We start from the raw sequence: 15,205 nt of genomic DNA, 5'->3' as shown, positions 1-15,205 counted from the left end.
CATCCTGGTAACGTCAGGAACTCCTGATGTCACACTGTCCTAACCTGTCACTTTTGTTCTTTTGCTTCATTTTAGCCACACCGTGTTACCATATGTGCCTCTTCCAGGTGTGGAAGCTACAACAAATAGCATTGGCAACAGTCAGATAAGGTAGGTTTCTGGCTCACGAGGATTTGAGGTACAGAGGTATGTGAGGAAGAGCATGCACACATGTTCATAGATGCCAGGGGTCATGTATGGCACAGCTGTGGCCTCTTGTCCCTGTAAACCTGATCTACTTCTTTCTCTCTCTCTCTTTTTAGTTGTTGTGTTGAGTAGGGTACATTGTGGCATTTACAAAAGTTCTTATAGTGTATCAAATATATCAAACTTGAATTCATCCCCTCCATTCTCCTTTATCTTCACATTCCTGGAGCAGTTTCAACAAGTATCATTTTTCACTTACATATGCAGTATTTGCACTGTATTCACCCTCCCACACCATTTCCCCATCTTTTCCCCCCTCCCTCTGGTACCACCTGCCCCCCAATCCACTTCTCTTAGAGATAGACATCTGTGAGAGTCAAGTGTGCTCCATTATCAGTAGTGACTAGGGATGTATAATAATCATTACCGTTTATTTAGAAATGAATAGTTAGCCAGGTTATTCTACCAGAGTACCCCTTAAGCTATTTCACGTCTTGTCACTTAGGCATCTTTAGTCCCCAAATGGGATTGATCTCATCTGAGCACTGTTCATTTGCTCAGTCCACTAATGTCTTCTCCCCAAAGTCTGTTCTTTTTTTACACATTTCTTTATAAAACGGCTTTATGTCACAAATGGATAGACCACATTCTTGTAATTTTTGACATATATTGACCCACACTTTGACCAGAAGGGACTAGAAAACAGGTTTGCTGGAGATGTCTTCACGAGAAGAAGAAATGTCTTTAGCTCTAGTCTGTATGTTCAAAAGGTACAGGTGAGAGAGGTAGAAAGCAAACACTCACAATGGTGGATCTCACTTGCTCTCTCTCTCTTTCTCTGTGTGGTGCTAGACTAGAGCCTGCATTCACTGCCTTGGTACCGAAGTCTTGCTTGGTAACAGAACCACCTGTCAGCAAGCTCCTGCTTTCAGCCTCTGAATTCCAAGTTCCTGCGTTTGATGAGCTGAATGGCGTGACAGCTGCTTGCCCCCGACCACAGAGCAGCCCTCCAGAACAGAAAGAGGTAAATATAAAGTGCCAGTGGGTCAGATGACAGTGGCATTGGTTCTCCATCTTGACTCACATAACATGGTAGGAACAGACAGACCTTGAGTGTATCGACTACTTCAGTTTCCTCTGAGTACTGGTGTGTACTCAGCTAATGGGTTTTTTGCTTGGCCTTGGCCAGTAAAGGATACACTGAGTTTCTTCCTTTCCCTCCCTCCCTCCCTCCCCTCTCTCCCTCTCACTTTCGTTATTCTTTCTCTCTTTCTGTCTCTTCTTACTCTTATTTTCTCTTCCTCTTGCTTTCTTTCTCTCTTCCTCTCTTTTCTTTGTCTTTTTCTCACTCTCACTTTCTTTTGCTTTCTCTTTTTCTCTCTTCCTCATTTTCTTTCTTTTTTTTCCTTTTCCTTTTTCTCTCTTTTTCTTTTTTTTTCTCAGAGACAGAATCTTGCTATTTTACCCACGCTGACCTGGATCTCCTAAACTCAAGTTATCTATCTTCTTGCCTCAGTCTTTCCAGTAGCTAGTAACCATGAGCCTCCAGTAGCTAGTAACCATGAGCTTGTGCCACCAAGCTTGGATTTCTTGATCTGCATTGTGTTCGTGATCTCTTTTTCTTGGTGACAACCTTTAACAACATTTATAGAGACTTAAACCAAAGAACTGCTTTAATGCATTCACAGAAGATGAGTGAGTGGGGGGTGTTCTTCAGTTTTTCAACATTTGCTGTCTTCACTGTTTGTAGACTTTCATATCGATAATCCCAATATCTGACCTGAATGTACAATTGTATTAATAATATGAAGGGGGTAGTTGCTGAAAACACAACTGGAATAGGAGGGGGGGCTTTGCCATAAGCTGCTCATTAGAATTGTCTGTAAACTGAGGAAACAATGTCTTGAGTTCGGGAAAGGGGACTTTGTTTAAAATGTCTTACATTTTGCCCGTCTTTCTTCTGAACTCTACAAACAGGCTGAGCCAGAGAATAGGCCAAAGAAAGTCTCACAGATTCGCATCCGGAAAACCATTCCTAAGCCAGATCCTAATCTTACCCCAATGGGCCTGCCTCGACCCAAAAGGTGAGCTCCTTCACGTGTACAAAGTGGGTTCACTTTTTGGGAAAATTGTTAGGCAAAATTTATTTACCCTTTAAATTGGTCATATGTTCTAAGTAGCCTGTTACACGTGGGAATGTATTCTAAAGAATGTGTATGTGCTGCACGTTGCAGTGCACTCTTAATCGTTTTCCGAGCTTGCTGTGCTGCGTGTTGCACATCCATACCCTCTGGTCAGCCCATCAGCACTGGAAGGTGAGCACTGTTGTCTTTCCCAGTTTTAGGTGAAGACGTTGAGACTCAGTAGTTTAAAACCCGTGTTAGGTCTGAAGTGTCAGTCAGTCATGGTACACCTGATTTCTGTCTATCACAGGTTATCCAACCCAAGCTTTCAGTATTCTGAACACTAAACTAGAAAAGGGTTTGAACTCAGGGCCTCGCACTTGCTAAGCAGGCAGGCACGCTACCACTTGAGCCACTCTGCCAGCCCATTTTTGTATTAAGTATTTTTGAGATAGGGTCTCACAAACTTTAGTGTCTCATGAACTGTTTGCTCAAGCTGGCCTTGAACCACAATCCTCTTGATGTCTGCCTCCCACATAGCTAGGATTATAGGTGTGAGCCACTGGTGTCACTCAAGTTTAATTTTTTTTGAAAGAATCCATTTTCTTGTGATGGATTTCAGTCCAATTCTCACCAGCAGATAGAAACCTAACAGCGGTCCCTAAATAGCTCCAGGCAAGTTATTTACCTTCCTGAGCTTTATGTGTAAAATTTGAATAAGCATTCCTAACATACGATATGCTATATAGTTACTGGCTTTTGAACATTTTATTTATTTATTTACTTATTTATTTTGCAGTGTGGGAGTTTGAACTCAGGCCTTTGCACTTGCTAAGCATGCATTCTACCACTTGAGTCACCTCCAGCACCCTTCTACTGTATTTATTATAGTGCTTCACCCATTAATTATAACTGCCAATATACTTTTGTCATATTTATAATATATTCTTTTTTGTATTTTGTGGAGTTTTTGGTTTTTTGGCAGTAATGGGGCTTGAACTCAGGAGTTCACACTTGCTAGGCAGGCTCTCTACCACTTGAGCTACTCCTCTAGCCCTTTTTACTCTGGCTGTTTTGGAGTTAGGATCTTACTTTTTGCCCAGGATGACCTGAACCACACTCCTCTTATTTATGCTTCCCAGCATGGCTGGGATGACAAGTGCACACCACCACAAGCAGCTTTTATTGATTGAGATGAGGTTGCTCAACCTTTTTCGCCAGGGCTGGCCTGAAACCACGATCCTCCAGTTCTCACCCTCCTGTGTAGCTTGGGATGGCAGGCATGTCCACTCTGTGAGCCCTTTTTTGTGCTGGTTATTTTTGAGATAGGGTCTCATGAGCTGTTTACCCAGGGCTGGCTTGGAACTACGATCCTCCTGATCTCTGCCTTCTGAGTAGCTGGGATTATAGGTGTGGGCCACTGGTGCCTGGCTGTTTCTGGTTTTTTGTTTTTTTTTTTGATACAGTCCCACTATGTAATCAGGCTGCTCTTGATTACAGTCTTCCAAATACTGGGGTCACAGATGTGTACCATCATGTTAGCTGCTGTTTTTGCTTTTTTCTTTTCTCTTGTTTTTTTTTTTTTTTCATTATAGTAGCTCATGTCCAGGTCTTCATACATGTTAGGCAAGTGTCCTAAGACTGACCTCCATCTCCAGTCCCTGTGTGTGAGAGAGGCAGAGTCTCCAGGCTGACCTCAGGCCCAGTTCTCCTGCTTCAGGCTGGGACTGCACGTGAACATATTGTATTTGTATGTTAGTGTGTGTGTGTGTGTGTGTGTGTGTGTGTGTGTGTGTGTGTGTAGGTCTGTATGATTCTGGGTGCTAGGGATCAAACCTTGCCCTGTACATACTGAGCTATACCCAAAACCTTGCCATGCTTTTATTGGTCATCACAGCGTATATCTTTTTTCAAGAGAAAAGTTTTAAATATTTCAGATAGCCTACATTGAATAGCATTGATGACAAGAAAAACAGGATTCATAGCCAGGCACCTGTGACTCACATCTGTAATCTTGGCTTCTTAGGAGGCTGAGATCGAAAGGATTATAGTTTGAGGCCAGCCCAGACACATTGTTCTCGAGACCCCATCTCTAAAATGGTCAGATTGGAGGTGTGGCTCAAGAGGTAGAGCCAAGAGTGAAGCCCTGAGTTAAAAAAATCCCAGTCCCACCAGGAATGGGTTAAAAAGAAAAAAAGAATTCAGTTTTTTATGTAAGTAGTTAGGAGCGGACAGGCTTTTAGTACTGTTACAGGGGTTCTTTTGTGGGATTTTTGCTTTTGTTTTTAAACAGTTTCACCACGTAGGCTAGGCTGTCGCTCAGTCCTACTACCTCAGCCTCCGGAGTGCTAGGATTACAGTCATGCATCACCATGCCTGACAAGATTTTTGTTTTGTTTTTTGTCTTTTGGGGGTTTTTTGACAATTTTTAATATAATAAAGCAATTAAATGATTTTAACTTCCTTCAAGTTGTGTGCCCCTGAATCACAGCGTGACCTACCCTCACTTTATATAATGAAAACAGGACAGGAAAGTACTGAATCACAGGGTTTCTGTTCCCCAGGCATTGCAAATAATTACTGCCTGATGTCTAGGAAGGACACTAGGAAGTTCAGTAACTGTCAGATGCCTAAAAATTAACATTAGTTTTTCACTTAGAAGCAACTTATTTAATTGAAAATGCTGAAAGGAAGTTGAAAAAGAGAAATTCTTATTTGTCTATTTATCTGTTTTTATTTTGTTTTTTTGAGACAGGGTCTCACTTTGTAACCCAGGCTAACTTGAAGCTCTTATTCCTCCTGACGCACTCTCAGTGTTGGGGTTATAGGTGGGCACCGTCGTGTCCTGCTATTTTGTGATACAATGCTTGTGTTACTTCAAATGTACTGTTTTTGTTGAGGGAAAAAAAAAAAAAACCTTGAAATTGCAGCTGTAGTGCATAAAATTTATGGAAAATCCTTGGGATGTAGTGTAATTGGTAAAGGTAATATTTGGGGTTTTTTTGGGGGGGAGAATTGGTACTAGGGTTTGAAAGTCTTTTACTCGACTTTTAAGGTGAATTAAAATGCTCAGAATATAGCTCAGTGATAGAGACCTTATCTAGCCTGGGCAAGGCCCTGGTCTCTAGTACTGAAGAAAAAAAAAATTCATCTAAGAAATCAGAAATAAAAACGTTAATTTATATAAATCTCATGACTGCTTTCATATTTAATACAGGAGTAAGTGTATTGAGACAAACCAATTGGCTTATCATCTGACTTTTATAGTTAATAGTAGGAACAGAAATTACAAGATGAAATGAGAACAGCCATTCGTCATGGTGTGTGTGGGTGGCTTGTGAGCTCAAAGCCAGCCTGGTCTGCATGGCCAGACCCTGACCTAAAAAACAAACAGATGAAATGAGGGTCAATTAATTGAATTAAATATCCTGGAATATAATTTAAGTAAAGTTTCTGTGTTAGCTAAAAGAAATTACCTGCTCGCACATGTGTGTTGAGGGTTGAATCCATGGCCTCTTCCAGCTGCCCCTCCTCTTTTTTGAGATGAGTCTCACTGTGTAGTCCAGGTGGGACCTGAACTGGGGATCTTCCTGCCTCAGCCTCCTGAGTGCTGGGATCATGGGTGTGCACTTCCACACCCAGCTATTTCTTGATAAAGTACTTTTATTACTTTTAATGTACCTTTGTTCTGAGAAAACAACCACATTCAGCTTCCATTAAATTTTTGTCTGTGTATTTTGTACACTGCATCTTGTTTTTGTTTTTGCAGTACCGGGAACTGAACCCAGGGCCTCCCTCAAGCTAAGCAAGCAGTCTGTCACTTGGGCATGACCACAGCTTTCATTTTGAATTTTGTCTTGTTTTTTGGGAGGCAGTCCTAGGGTTTGGACTCAAGGCTTTATGCTTGCTAGGCAGGCGTTCTTCCGCTTGAGCTGCCTCCAGTCCTAACATTTTCTTGTTGGAGTTGCATGGGATCAAACCCAGGGCTTCATGCATACTAAATATGCTATATCTAAGTGATGGCCTAGGGTTACTGAGAATTGAGAATAGCTTGAAAAGAACACTGTAGGACTGTATGGGAGGCACATTCCTGTAGTTTCAGCTACTTGGGAGGTGGGGATTAGGAGGATTGCAGTTAAAGATCAGCCCAGGGGAAAAGATAGGAAGACCCCATCTCAGCAAATAAGTTGGGTGTAACAGGACACATATGTAAATCTAGCTACACAGTTCCTTCATAGTGAAGAAACTTGACCCCAGGTTGGCCCTATGCATGAAGCAATACCTGAGCTGAAAAATGACTAAAGCAGAATAGGGTTTGTGGGCATGTCTTTAAGTGGTAGAGGGCCTGCCGAGCAATCTTGAAGCCTTGAGATCAAATCCCAGTACCGCTACCACCTGCAAAATTGTACCCCCAAAAAAGGGAATATTGTATACAATTGAGAGCATAAATAAGCCAGGAGCTGGTGGCTCACGCTTGTAATCCCAGCTACTCAGGATGCAGAGATGAGGAGGATTGCATTTCGAAGAAAGATCTGGGCAAATGGTTCACAAGACCCTATCTCAAAAAAACTCATCACAAAAAGAGGGCTGGCATAGTGGCTCAAGTGATAAAGTGCTTGTCTAGCAATCATAAGGCCCTGAGTTGAAACATCAGTGCCAGCCAAAAAAAAGAATGAGATATTTTTAGTGTTTGAAGCTGTCTTTTCTTAGTAATGTCTTTCTTAAATGGGCATTATTTGATAATGGGGTGAACAAGGCAGAGTTCTGAAAACCCTTACTCTGCAAGGAATCTGAAGTCAGAATGTCCTAATAGCCCCCATATATGCTGTTTTCTTTTTGTGTCTCATTTTTAATTGACATGTTACTAATTGTACTAATGTGTGACACTTAGTGTGGTGATTTGATATGTTTTGTACATTGTATAATAGTCAAATCAGAGTATTGAGCACATCAGTCTCCTCAGACATGCACTTGTTTGGCAAAGCATTCCATGTGTTGTCCCCTGAACATTTTGTTGACTTTAACACATTGTAGGACACTGGGATCTGTTTCTCTTGAACCTTGGTGCTTGCTGACCAGCATCTCCCACTCCCCGCTCTCCTCACTCTCCCCAGAGTCGGGTAACTGCTGTTTTACTTTCAGCTTCTATGGGAGATTTTCTTCATTTCCACAAACGAGTGAGGTGATGTGGTATTTGTCTTTGTATATCTGGCTGATTTCATCCAACAGATATTCTTCAGGTTCATTTTGTTGTCACAAACAACAGAATTTTGCTCTTTTTTTTAATGGCTCATTTATCAGCTGGTGAACTATTAGGTTGCTTGCATGTCCAAGCTATTGTGAATAGTGCTGCTGTAAACATAGTAGCATAGATGGCTCAGCGTTTCTGTTTTTCTTTTTGTTAGTACTGGGATTTGAACTCCGGACCTCACGCTTACTATGCCAGTGCTCTGCCCCCTGAGCCATACCCCGAGCCCTAGATTTCTCTGACATACCTGTTTTATTTTCTTCAGTTATACACTTGGTAGTGAGATTGCTGGTCCACATAGTAGTAATTCTGTTTTAATTTTTGGAGGAATCTACACACTATTTTTCATAATACCTGTTATACTAATTTTATATTTTGTCTTCTTAAACATAGCCATTATGGCTGGGGGCCAGTGGCTCACGCCTGTAATCCTAGCTACTGAGAAGGCAGAGATCAAGAGGATCAAGGTTCGAAGCCAGCCCAGGCAAATAGTTCACGCGACCCTATCTTGAAAAATCCTATCACAAAAAAGGGCTGGTGGAATGGCTCAAGCAGTAAGAGCACTTGCCTAGCAAGTGTGAGGCCCTAAGTTCAAACCCCAGTGCCACAGAAAAAGAAAACGAAAAACAAAATAGCCATTGTGAGTAGAGTGAGGTGAAACGTAATTGTGGTTTTGATTTATATTTTCCTGGTTGATGACGAGCATTTTTCACATCCTGTTGTCATTTGTGTGCCTCATTTCACCCATTTTTAAGTCAGTTTGTTTAGGGTTTCTGTTTTTGAGATGGAGTCTCACTAAGTTGCCCAAACTGGTCTCTAGCTCCTGGGCTCAGTTGAACCTCTTGCCTCAGACTACCAAGGAGCTGGTACTGTAGGTGTGTGTCACTATACCCAGGTAACAAGTGATTTGTTGTTTTTGCTGTCGAGTTGTTTGAGCACCTTGTATGTTCTGGATGTCAAGCCTTTATCAGATGTATAGTTTGCAGATATTTCCCTCTACTCAGTCAGTTGTCTTTTCATTCTGTTTATTTCTCCTTTGTTATGCAGAGGTCTTTATTTTGATGTAATCCTATTTATTTGTGCTTGTGTTGCCTATGCTTTTGAGGTCTTATCCAAAACATCCTTTCCAAGTGCAATGCTTTCTTCTGGTAGAACAGTTAAATGTTAACAATTCTGAGTTGATTGTTATATATGGTGAGAGACTGGTTTCATTCTTTTGCATGTGGAAATCCAATTTTCCTAACACCATTTATTAAAGGAACTGGCCTTTCTTAACGTGTGGTACCACCTTTGCTGGAAATAGTTTGCTATAGATGGTTTTATTTCTTCCCTCTGCTTTCTATGTGCTGTATTGGTCTGAGGATCTGTTTTTATGCCAATCCCCTGACAGTTTATGTTTTGAAGTCAGGTATTTAGTACCTTCAGTTGTTTTTGTGTGTGTTTGTGCATGTGCCGGGGATGATCTGCCAGTGAGCCACACCCAGTTTGGATTTTGTGTTCACGGTTGGTTTGCCACTCTTTTCTCTGCGTGGAACTGTGTGTCAGATGGGAAAAGACAAGTCCAAGACATGTTTACAGTGGCTTCATTGATCATTGAAGAGGCTTAGCAAGGTTGGTGATTGGATTGATATACCAAAGTAGAATTCAGCATGGACAGGGGCTGTTAGAAAAGAATTTCTGTGTCTGATTGCTTCTCCTGAAGCTGGGCTCTTGGGTGTCTGTGGAATGTCTTCTGGGACTCCAGTGTGAAGACCCCTTCTAGCTATCTGAGTAGATCTCAGGGTTCTTACCTTAGTGTCATGTATCAGTTTGGGTCCAGTCAGGAGCCACAAAACACAGAGTGTTTTAAACAGGGAAAGGCTAATATAAAGTACTGAAATGTGATAGAAGAACAACTGTAAAGAAAATTCTGGTAGGTACGCTAGGACTGAGGGAGAGTACAAAGAATGACAGACTTGGAAGAGGCACCAGCTCAACAAGGTTGAAGTTGACTGTGTTAGAGAAGTTTGGCTTGCAGCCCATTGGATGGCTGGATTGCAGAGGCCATAACTGGCTCCAGGAAGCAGCCACTTGGAACACACACGACCTGTGAGTGGCAGTTAGATGCCAGGGAGCTGGGATGCTGCTGTGACCCTGGCTGAGAGTAGGTGGTGCTTGTCACAGAGGGCCATGGGAAACAACCTTGAGGAAGTCAAGGTGTCACTGAGCATATAAGGCCGGGAGTGCCCTATCTATGGGGGGAATCCTGTAACAAGGGGGTCAGCAGGCTGCAAAGTCACTAAGGGGCTATATGCTCTGGTCACACAGCTAAGGTAGAGCCCCTTCTGTTACACCACATGGCAGAACCAAGGGGAAAGGCCAGAGGAACCCAAAAGAGAAGCTTCCTTCATTCTGTACTATTCTTCCAGTACACTAACTGACCAGCTGATCACAGTGTGCTGGAAATGCTGAAAGGATCTCAGGTTCTATTTTCATAGAGCTAGTACTGAAGCCAGATTTTGAGCTAAGAAGCAGTAGTTTCATAACAGGCACATTTCAGTCCCTAGTAAAAGTTTAACACGTTAGTTTCTTGCCCAAGCAGTATTCTTTTTAAAAAGAGAGTTGGATAAATGAAAAGTATGTGTTTTAACACAAAGGCTGTATGGAAAAATGAACGAATAACAGGAAAATTCACAAAAGGAATAAAATCAGAATACTAGTCCCACCAGGGCGGCACCAGTGACTCACACCTCTGTAATCCTAGCTACTTGGGAGCCTGCAATTGAGAGGATCATAGTTCAAGCCCAGGCAAATAGTTTGCAAGACCCCATTCCAAAACAACCAGAGGAAAATGGACTGGAGATGTGGCTCAAGCAGTAGAGTACCTGCTTTGAAAGTGCAAAGCCCTGAGTTCAAATTCCAGTCCCACCAAAAAAATAAAATTGAGGAACCCATAGGAAATTTCTAACTAGAGTGGCTAAGTATGACACATACTTGAAAGTCATAAAATAAAAGGCTGAAAAATACGTTACAGCTTGGCATCAGTGGCATGCCTATAATCCTAGCTACTCAGGAGGCAAAAATCAGGAGGTTTGCTGTTCGAAGCCAGTCCGGGCAAATAGTTCATGAGACCCTATTTTGAAAAAGCCCATCACAAAAAGGGCTGCTGTCGTGGCTCACGTGCCTCCCTAACAAGTGTGAGGCCCAGAAGCAGGAGGGTCTCAAGTTTGAAGTCAGCCTGGGCTACATAACAATACCACATCTACAAAAAGAAAAGAAAACGAAGTTCTGCTGAAAAAAATGACCAGATTACCAGAAGCAAAGTCAAAACATAAATTCATATGTTAATTTCCACATGCACAGGTACACACAGCTTCTAAAAATTAGCTGAGCACTGATAGGTCATGCCTGTAATCCTAGGGAGACTGAGATGGGGAGGATTGCAGTTTGAGGCCAGCCTGGGTAAATAGTGCACAAGACACTAGCTTCAAAATAACCAGACCAAGATGGACTGGAGGTGTAGCTCAAGTGATAGAGCACCTGGTTTGCCAGTGCCTGCTTTGCAAGCTCGAAGTTTTGGTTTCAAACCCCAAAAAGAAAATTAAAACAAAAAATTAGCAAGACTATGATAAAGAGCTAGATACAGGTAAGGAACTACAAATGACTTATCAAACAGAAAGAGTGATCATTCAAGCTGGGCATGACGGTACACATCTGTAATCCCAGCTACCTGAGAGGCAGAGGCAGGAGGATCATGAATTCAAGGTCAGCTGGGGCAAAATTAATGAGACCCTATCTCAAAGACAAAATGCAAACAAAGGGTTGTAAGGCCCTGGGTTCAACCCCACGGCTGCAAAAAAAAAAAAAAAGTGTCTGTCTTCTTACACCCAGCAGATAGCAGATAAAACTACAAAAACTACCTAGCAAGTGTAAATCCCAGCACTCAAAAAAAAAAAAAATACTGTTACTACTACCTGTCAAATTGCCAGACATGAAGTGTTTTTGGTTTTGGTTTTGGTTTTTTTGAGGTGCTGGGATTTGAACTCAGGGCTGACACCTTGAGCCATTCCACCAGCCTTTTTGTTTTTTTTTTGTTTTGTTTTGTTTTGTTTTGTTTTTTTGATATTTAAATTTTTATTTTAATAAATACAGACTTTTTCTAGGAAAAAATTTTTTTTTTCTTTTATTATTCATATGTGCATACAAGGCTTGGTTTATTTCTCCCCCCTGCCCCCACCCCCTCCCTTACCACCCACTCCACCCCCTCCCGCTCCCCCCCTCAATACCCAGCAGAAACTATTTTGCCCTTATCTCTAATTTTGTTGTAGAGAGAGTATAAGCAATAGTAGGAAGGAACAAGGGGTTTTGCTGGTTGAGATAAGGATAGCTATACAGGGCATTGACTCACATTGATTTCCTGTGCATGGGTGTTACCTTCTAGGTTAATTCTTTTTAATCTAACCTTTTCTCTAGTTCCTGGTCCCCTTTTCCTATTGGCCTCAGTTGCTTTAAGGTATCTGCTTTAGTTTCTCTGCGTTAAGGGCAACAAATGCTAGCTAGTTTTTTAGGTGTCTTACCTATCCTCACCCCTCCCTTGTGTGCTCTCGCTTTTATCATGTGCTCATAGTCCAATCCCCTTGTTGTGTTTGCCCTTGATCTAATGTCCACATATGAGGGAGAACATACGATTTTTGGTCTTTTGAGCCAGGCTAACCTCACTCAGAATGATGTTCTCCAATTCCATCCATTTACCAGCGAATGATAACATTTCGTTCTTCTTCATGGCTGCATAAAATTCCATTGTGTATAGATACCACATTTTCTTAATCCATTCGTCAGTGCTGGGGCATCTTGGCTGTTTCCATAACTTGGCTATTGTGAATAGTGCCGCAATAAAAATGGATGTGCAGGTGCCTCTGGAGTAACAGTCTTTTGGGTATATCCCCAAGAGTGGTATTGCTGGATCAAATGGTAGATCGATGTCCAGCTTTTTAAGTAGCCTCCAAATTTTTTTCCAGAGTGGTTGTACTAGTCTACATTCCCACCAACAGTGTAAGAGGATTCCTTTTTCCCCGCATCCTCGCCAACACCTGTTGTTGGTGGTGTTGCTGATGATGGCTATTCTAACAGGGGTGAGGTGGAATCTTAGTGTGGTTTTAATTTGCATTTCCTTTATTGCTAGAGATGGTGAGCATTTTTTCATGTGTTTTCTGGCCATTTGAATTTCTTCTTTTGAGAAAGTTCTGTTTAGTTCACCTGCCCATTTCTTTATTGGTTCATTAGTTTTGGGAGAATTTAGTTTTTTAAGTTCCCTGTATATTCTGGTTATCAGTCCTTTGTCTGATGTATAGTTGGCAAATATTTTCTCCCACTCTGTGGGTGTTCTCTTCAGTTTAGAGACCATTTCTTTTGATGAACAGAAGCTTTTTAGTTTTATGAGGTCCCATTTATCTATGCTATCTCTTAGTTGCTGTGCTGCTCCACCAGCCTTTTTGTGATGGATGTTTTCGAGACAGGATCTCATGAACTATTTGCATGGGCTGGCTTCAGACCCCAGTCCTCCTGATCTCTGCCTCCTGAGTAGCTAGGACTACAGGCATGAGCCACCAGTGCCCAGCTAGACATGAAGTCTAATAATTCAGCAGTACCACATTGCTTGTTTGAAGGGCTGTAATAAAGCTAGAAGTGTACAGACCTTATGATACAATGAAATTCTGATTCTAGTAATTTACAGGTATAAAATAAAATACAGATGTATTTCTATATATCATAAATTATCCATAGAACTATTTATTCAGCATTGTTTGTAGTTAAGATTTAAAATGTATATCCAGAAACAGGGCTGGTAAAATAATTTACAGAACATCCATTCAAAAGAATAAAGTGCCAGGTGCAGGGGCTCAAGCCTGTTAATCCCAGGTACTCAGAAGGTAAGGATCAGAGAATTGTGGTTTGAGGCCAGCCTGGGTAAAAAGTTCACAAGATCCCCATCTTGTCTGAGAAATAACTAAAGCAAAAAGAGCAGGGGTGTGGCTCAAGCACGAGACCCTGAGCTCAAACCTTAGTACTGTGTACATCAGAATGCTTTTTCTGTAGCAGTGTCAGCCGTGCTCTAAGGTGATGCTCCTCTAGAGCCACACTGTGCCACGTTACTATTGATCAAATAGCAGAGGTTTCAGAGATGCACCTCATGGGTAGTGCTGTTGTAATTGAACCCACAGCCTCACAAATACTAGGCAAGCATTCTACCACTGAGCTACAGCCCTAAAAGTTTCTTGAAACTTCCATATATGCCATTTCCACAGTCAGGACTTCTATAACATTTGCCAGGCGGGGTGGCGGAGGCAGTGTTAATTCTGAAGACTGAATGTATCTTATCAGAAACTAGATTTGAACCCACCCCAAATGCCTGATGTCTGCTTTTGGACCTTACTTGTAGATTTCTTTTCACTAGGTCAGAGCATAAAAGCCACTGTCAACCACGCAGTTTGAGCATCCTAGGCAGTTAGTAACCCTGATAATTTTCTGGGCCAGAAAACAAATAGAAAACATTGTTGCTATATCTTCTTTAGTTTTTGTTTTTAATTTTTGTTGTTGGGAGGTGTTGGCAGTACTGCGTTTGAATTCAGGGCCTCATGCTTGCTAGGCAAGCACTCTACCACTTGAGCCGCTCCCTCAGCCCTTCCTGTTTAGTTTATATCAGCACACTTAGCTTCACGACCATGCCTCAAGGCTAGGGGTGTAGCCCAGCAGCAGAGCATACATTTACATGTACAAGGCCCTGAGTTCATTCACCAGCACTTACGAAAAAACTCAAGCAGTTTTCACTGAAAGCTTTGAGTTTGTGTCATACAGATGCATTAATTCTAGATTATGAATTAAAGTTTCTGTCACAATTTCTTCATAAAATAGCATGGCCAAAACTAAAATTGGGGATTCAACCTCTGAGATTGTCATGAAGCCAGTGAGTGATAGAGGTAGGGTTTGGTTTGGTTTGGTTTTGCTTTTGGTTTTGATGATTAAACCGAGGGTCTTGTGCAAGTGAAACACACACCAATCACGGAATTCTGTCTCCTGCCCCAGACAGAGCTTTACCTCAATTGTCATTTCACCATCATTCTTGTGACTCTATAGATATGTGGGGAGAAGTGAGGCGCTGGAATGTCTGTTTTCAGCATTGTGGGAAATGCCTTACTTTGCTGACTTCATCCTTTTAGAAATAAATAACAGTGCTCAATAAATATTTGTCATTACTTACGTCAATAACTTTTGAGGAAAATAAGAGACCAAATCTAAATGAAAGTGGCAATCCAGAAAGAAGGAAGTGAGTATTGAAGACAGCTTTTGCTTTGAGGGCTTTTACCAAAACAGGCATGCATTGAGCTTGAATTGTCATTGGCTACATTGGGTGCAGGAGATGAAAGACAAAAACCTATGCCCTTTCCAAGATGAAAGTGCATGCACACACTCTGTCTCTCTCTCTCTCTCTCTCTCTCTCTCTCTCTGAAATGATTGGCACCACCCCTTAAAAACCTGTAACCTCAGTAAAAAGATGAAACATATTCTAACAGTGAGAGGCCAAAAATGATCTGCAAAGATGGCTCACTTTTCACTTGATCCTCATAGAATCACACAGTTCCAGACAATTAGATCTTCACCCTCACTTTAA

General features: G+C 41.7%; 1 protein-coding gene across 4 annotated transcripts in view; it reads left to right on the top strand.

The window, feature by feature from the left end:
- Positions 1-15,205, top strand: part of Prr14l (proline rich 14 like) — a 77,029-nt gene that overhangs the window by 42,146 nt on the left and 19,678 nt on the right. For all 4 annotated transcript variants that reach the window (XM_074060930.1, XM_074060929.1, XM_074060928.1 and 1 more), the window contains 3 exons: positions 76-150; positions 1,039-1,210; positions 2,164-2,270. In XM_074060930.1, the coding sequence (XP_073917031.1) occupies positions 76-150; positions 1,039-1,210; positions 2,164-2,270 (354 nt within the window). The remainder of the gene's footprint in view (positions 1-75; positions 151-1,038; positions 1,211-2,163; positions 2,271-15,205) is intronic.

This window comes from Castor canadensis, chromosome 18, assembly GCF_047511655.1.
Source record: "Castor canadensis chromosome 18, mCasCan1.hap1v2, whole genome shotgun sequence".
Taxonomy (NCBI): domain Eukaryota; kingdom Metazoa; phylum Chordata; class Mammalia; order Rodentia; family Castoridae; genus Castor; species Castor canadensis.
Note: the sequence above shows the minus strand (reverse complement) of the source record. Positions and strands in the feature narration are given on the sequence as shown.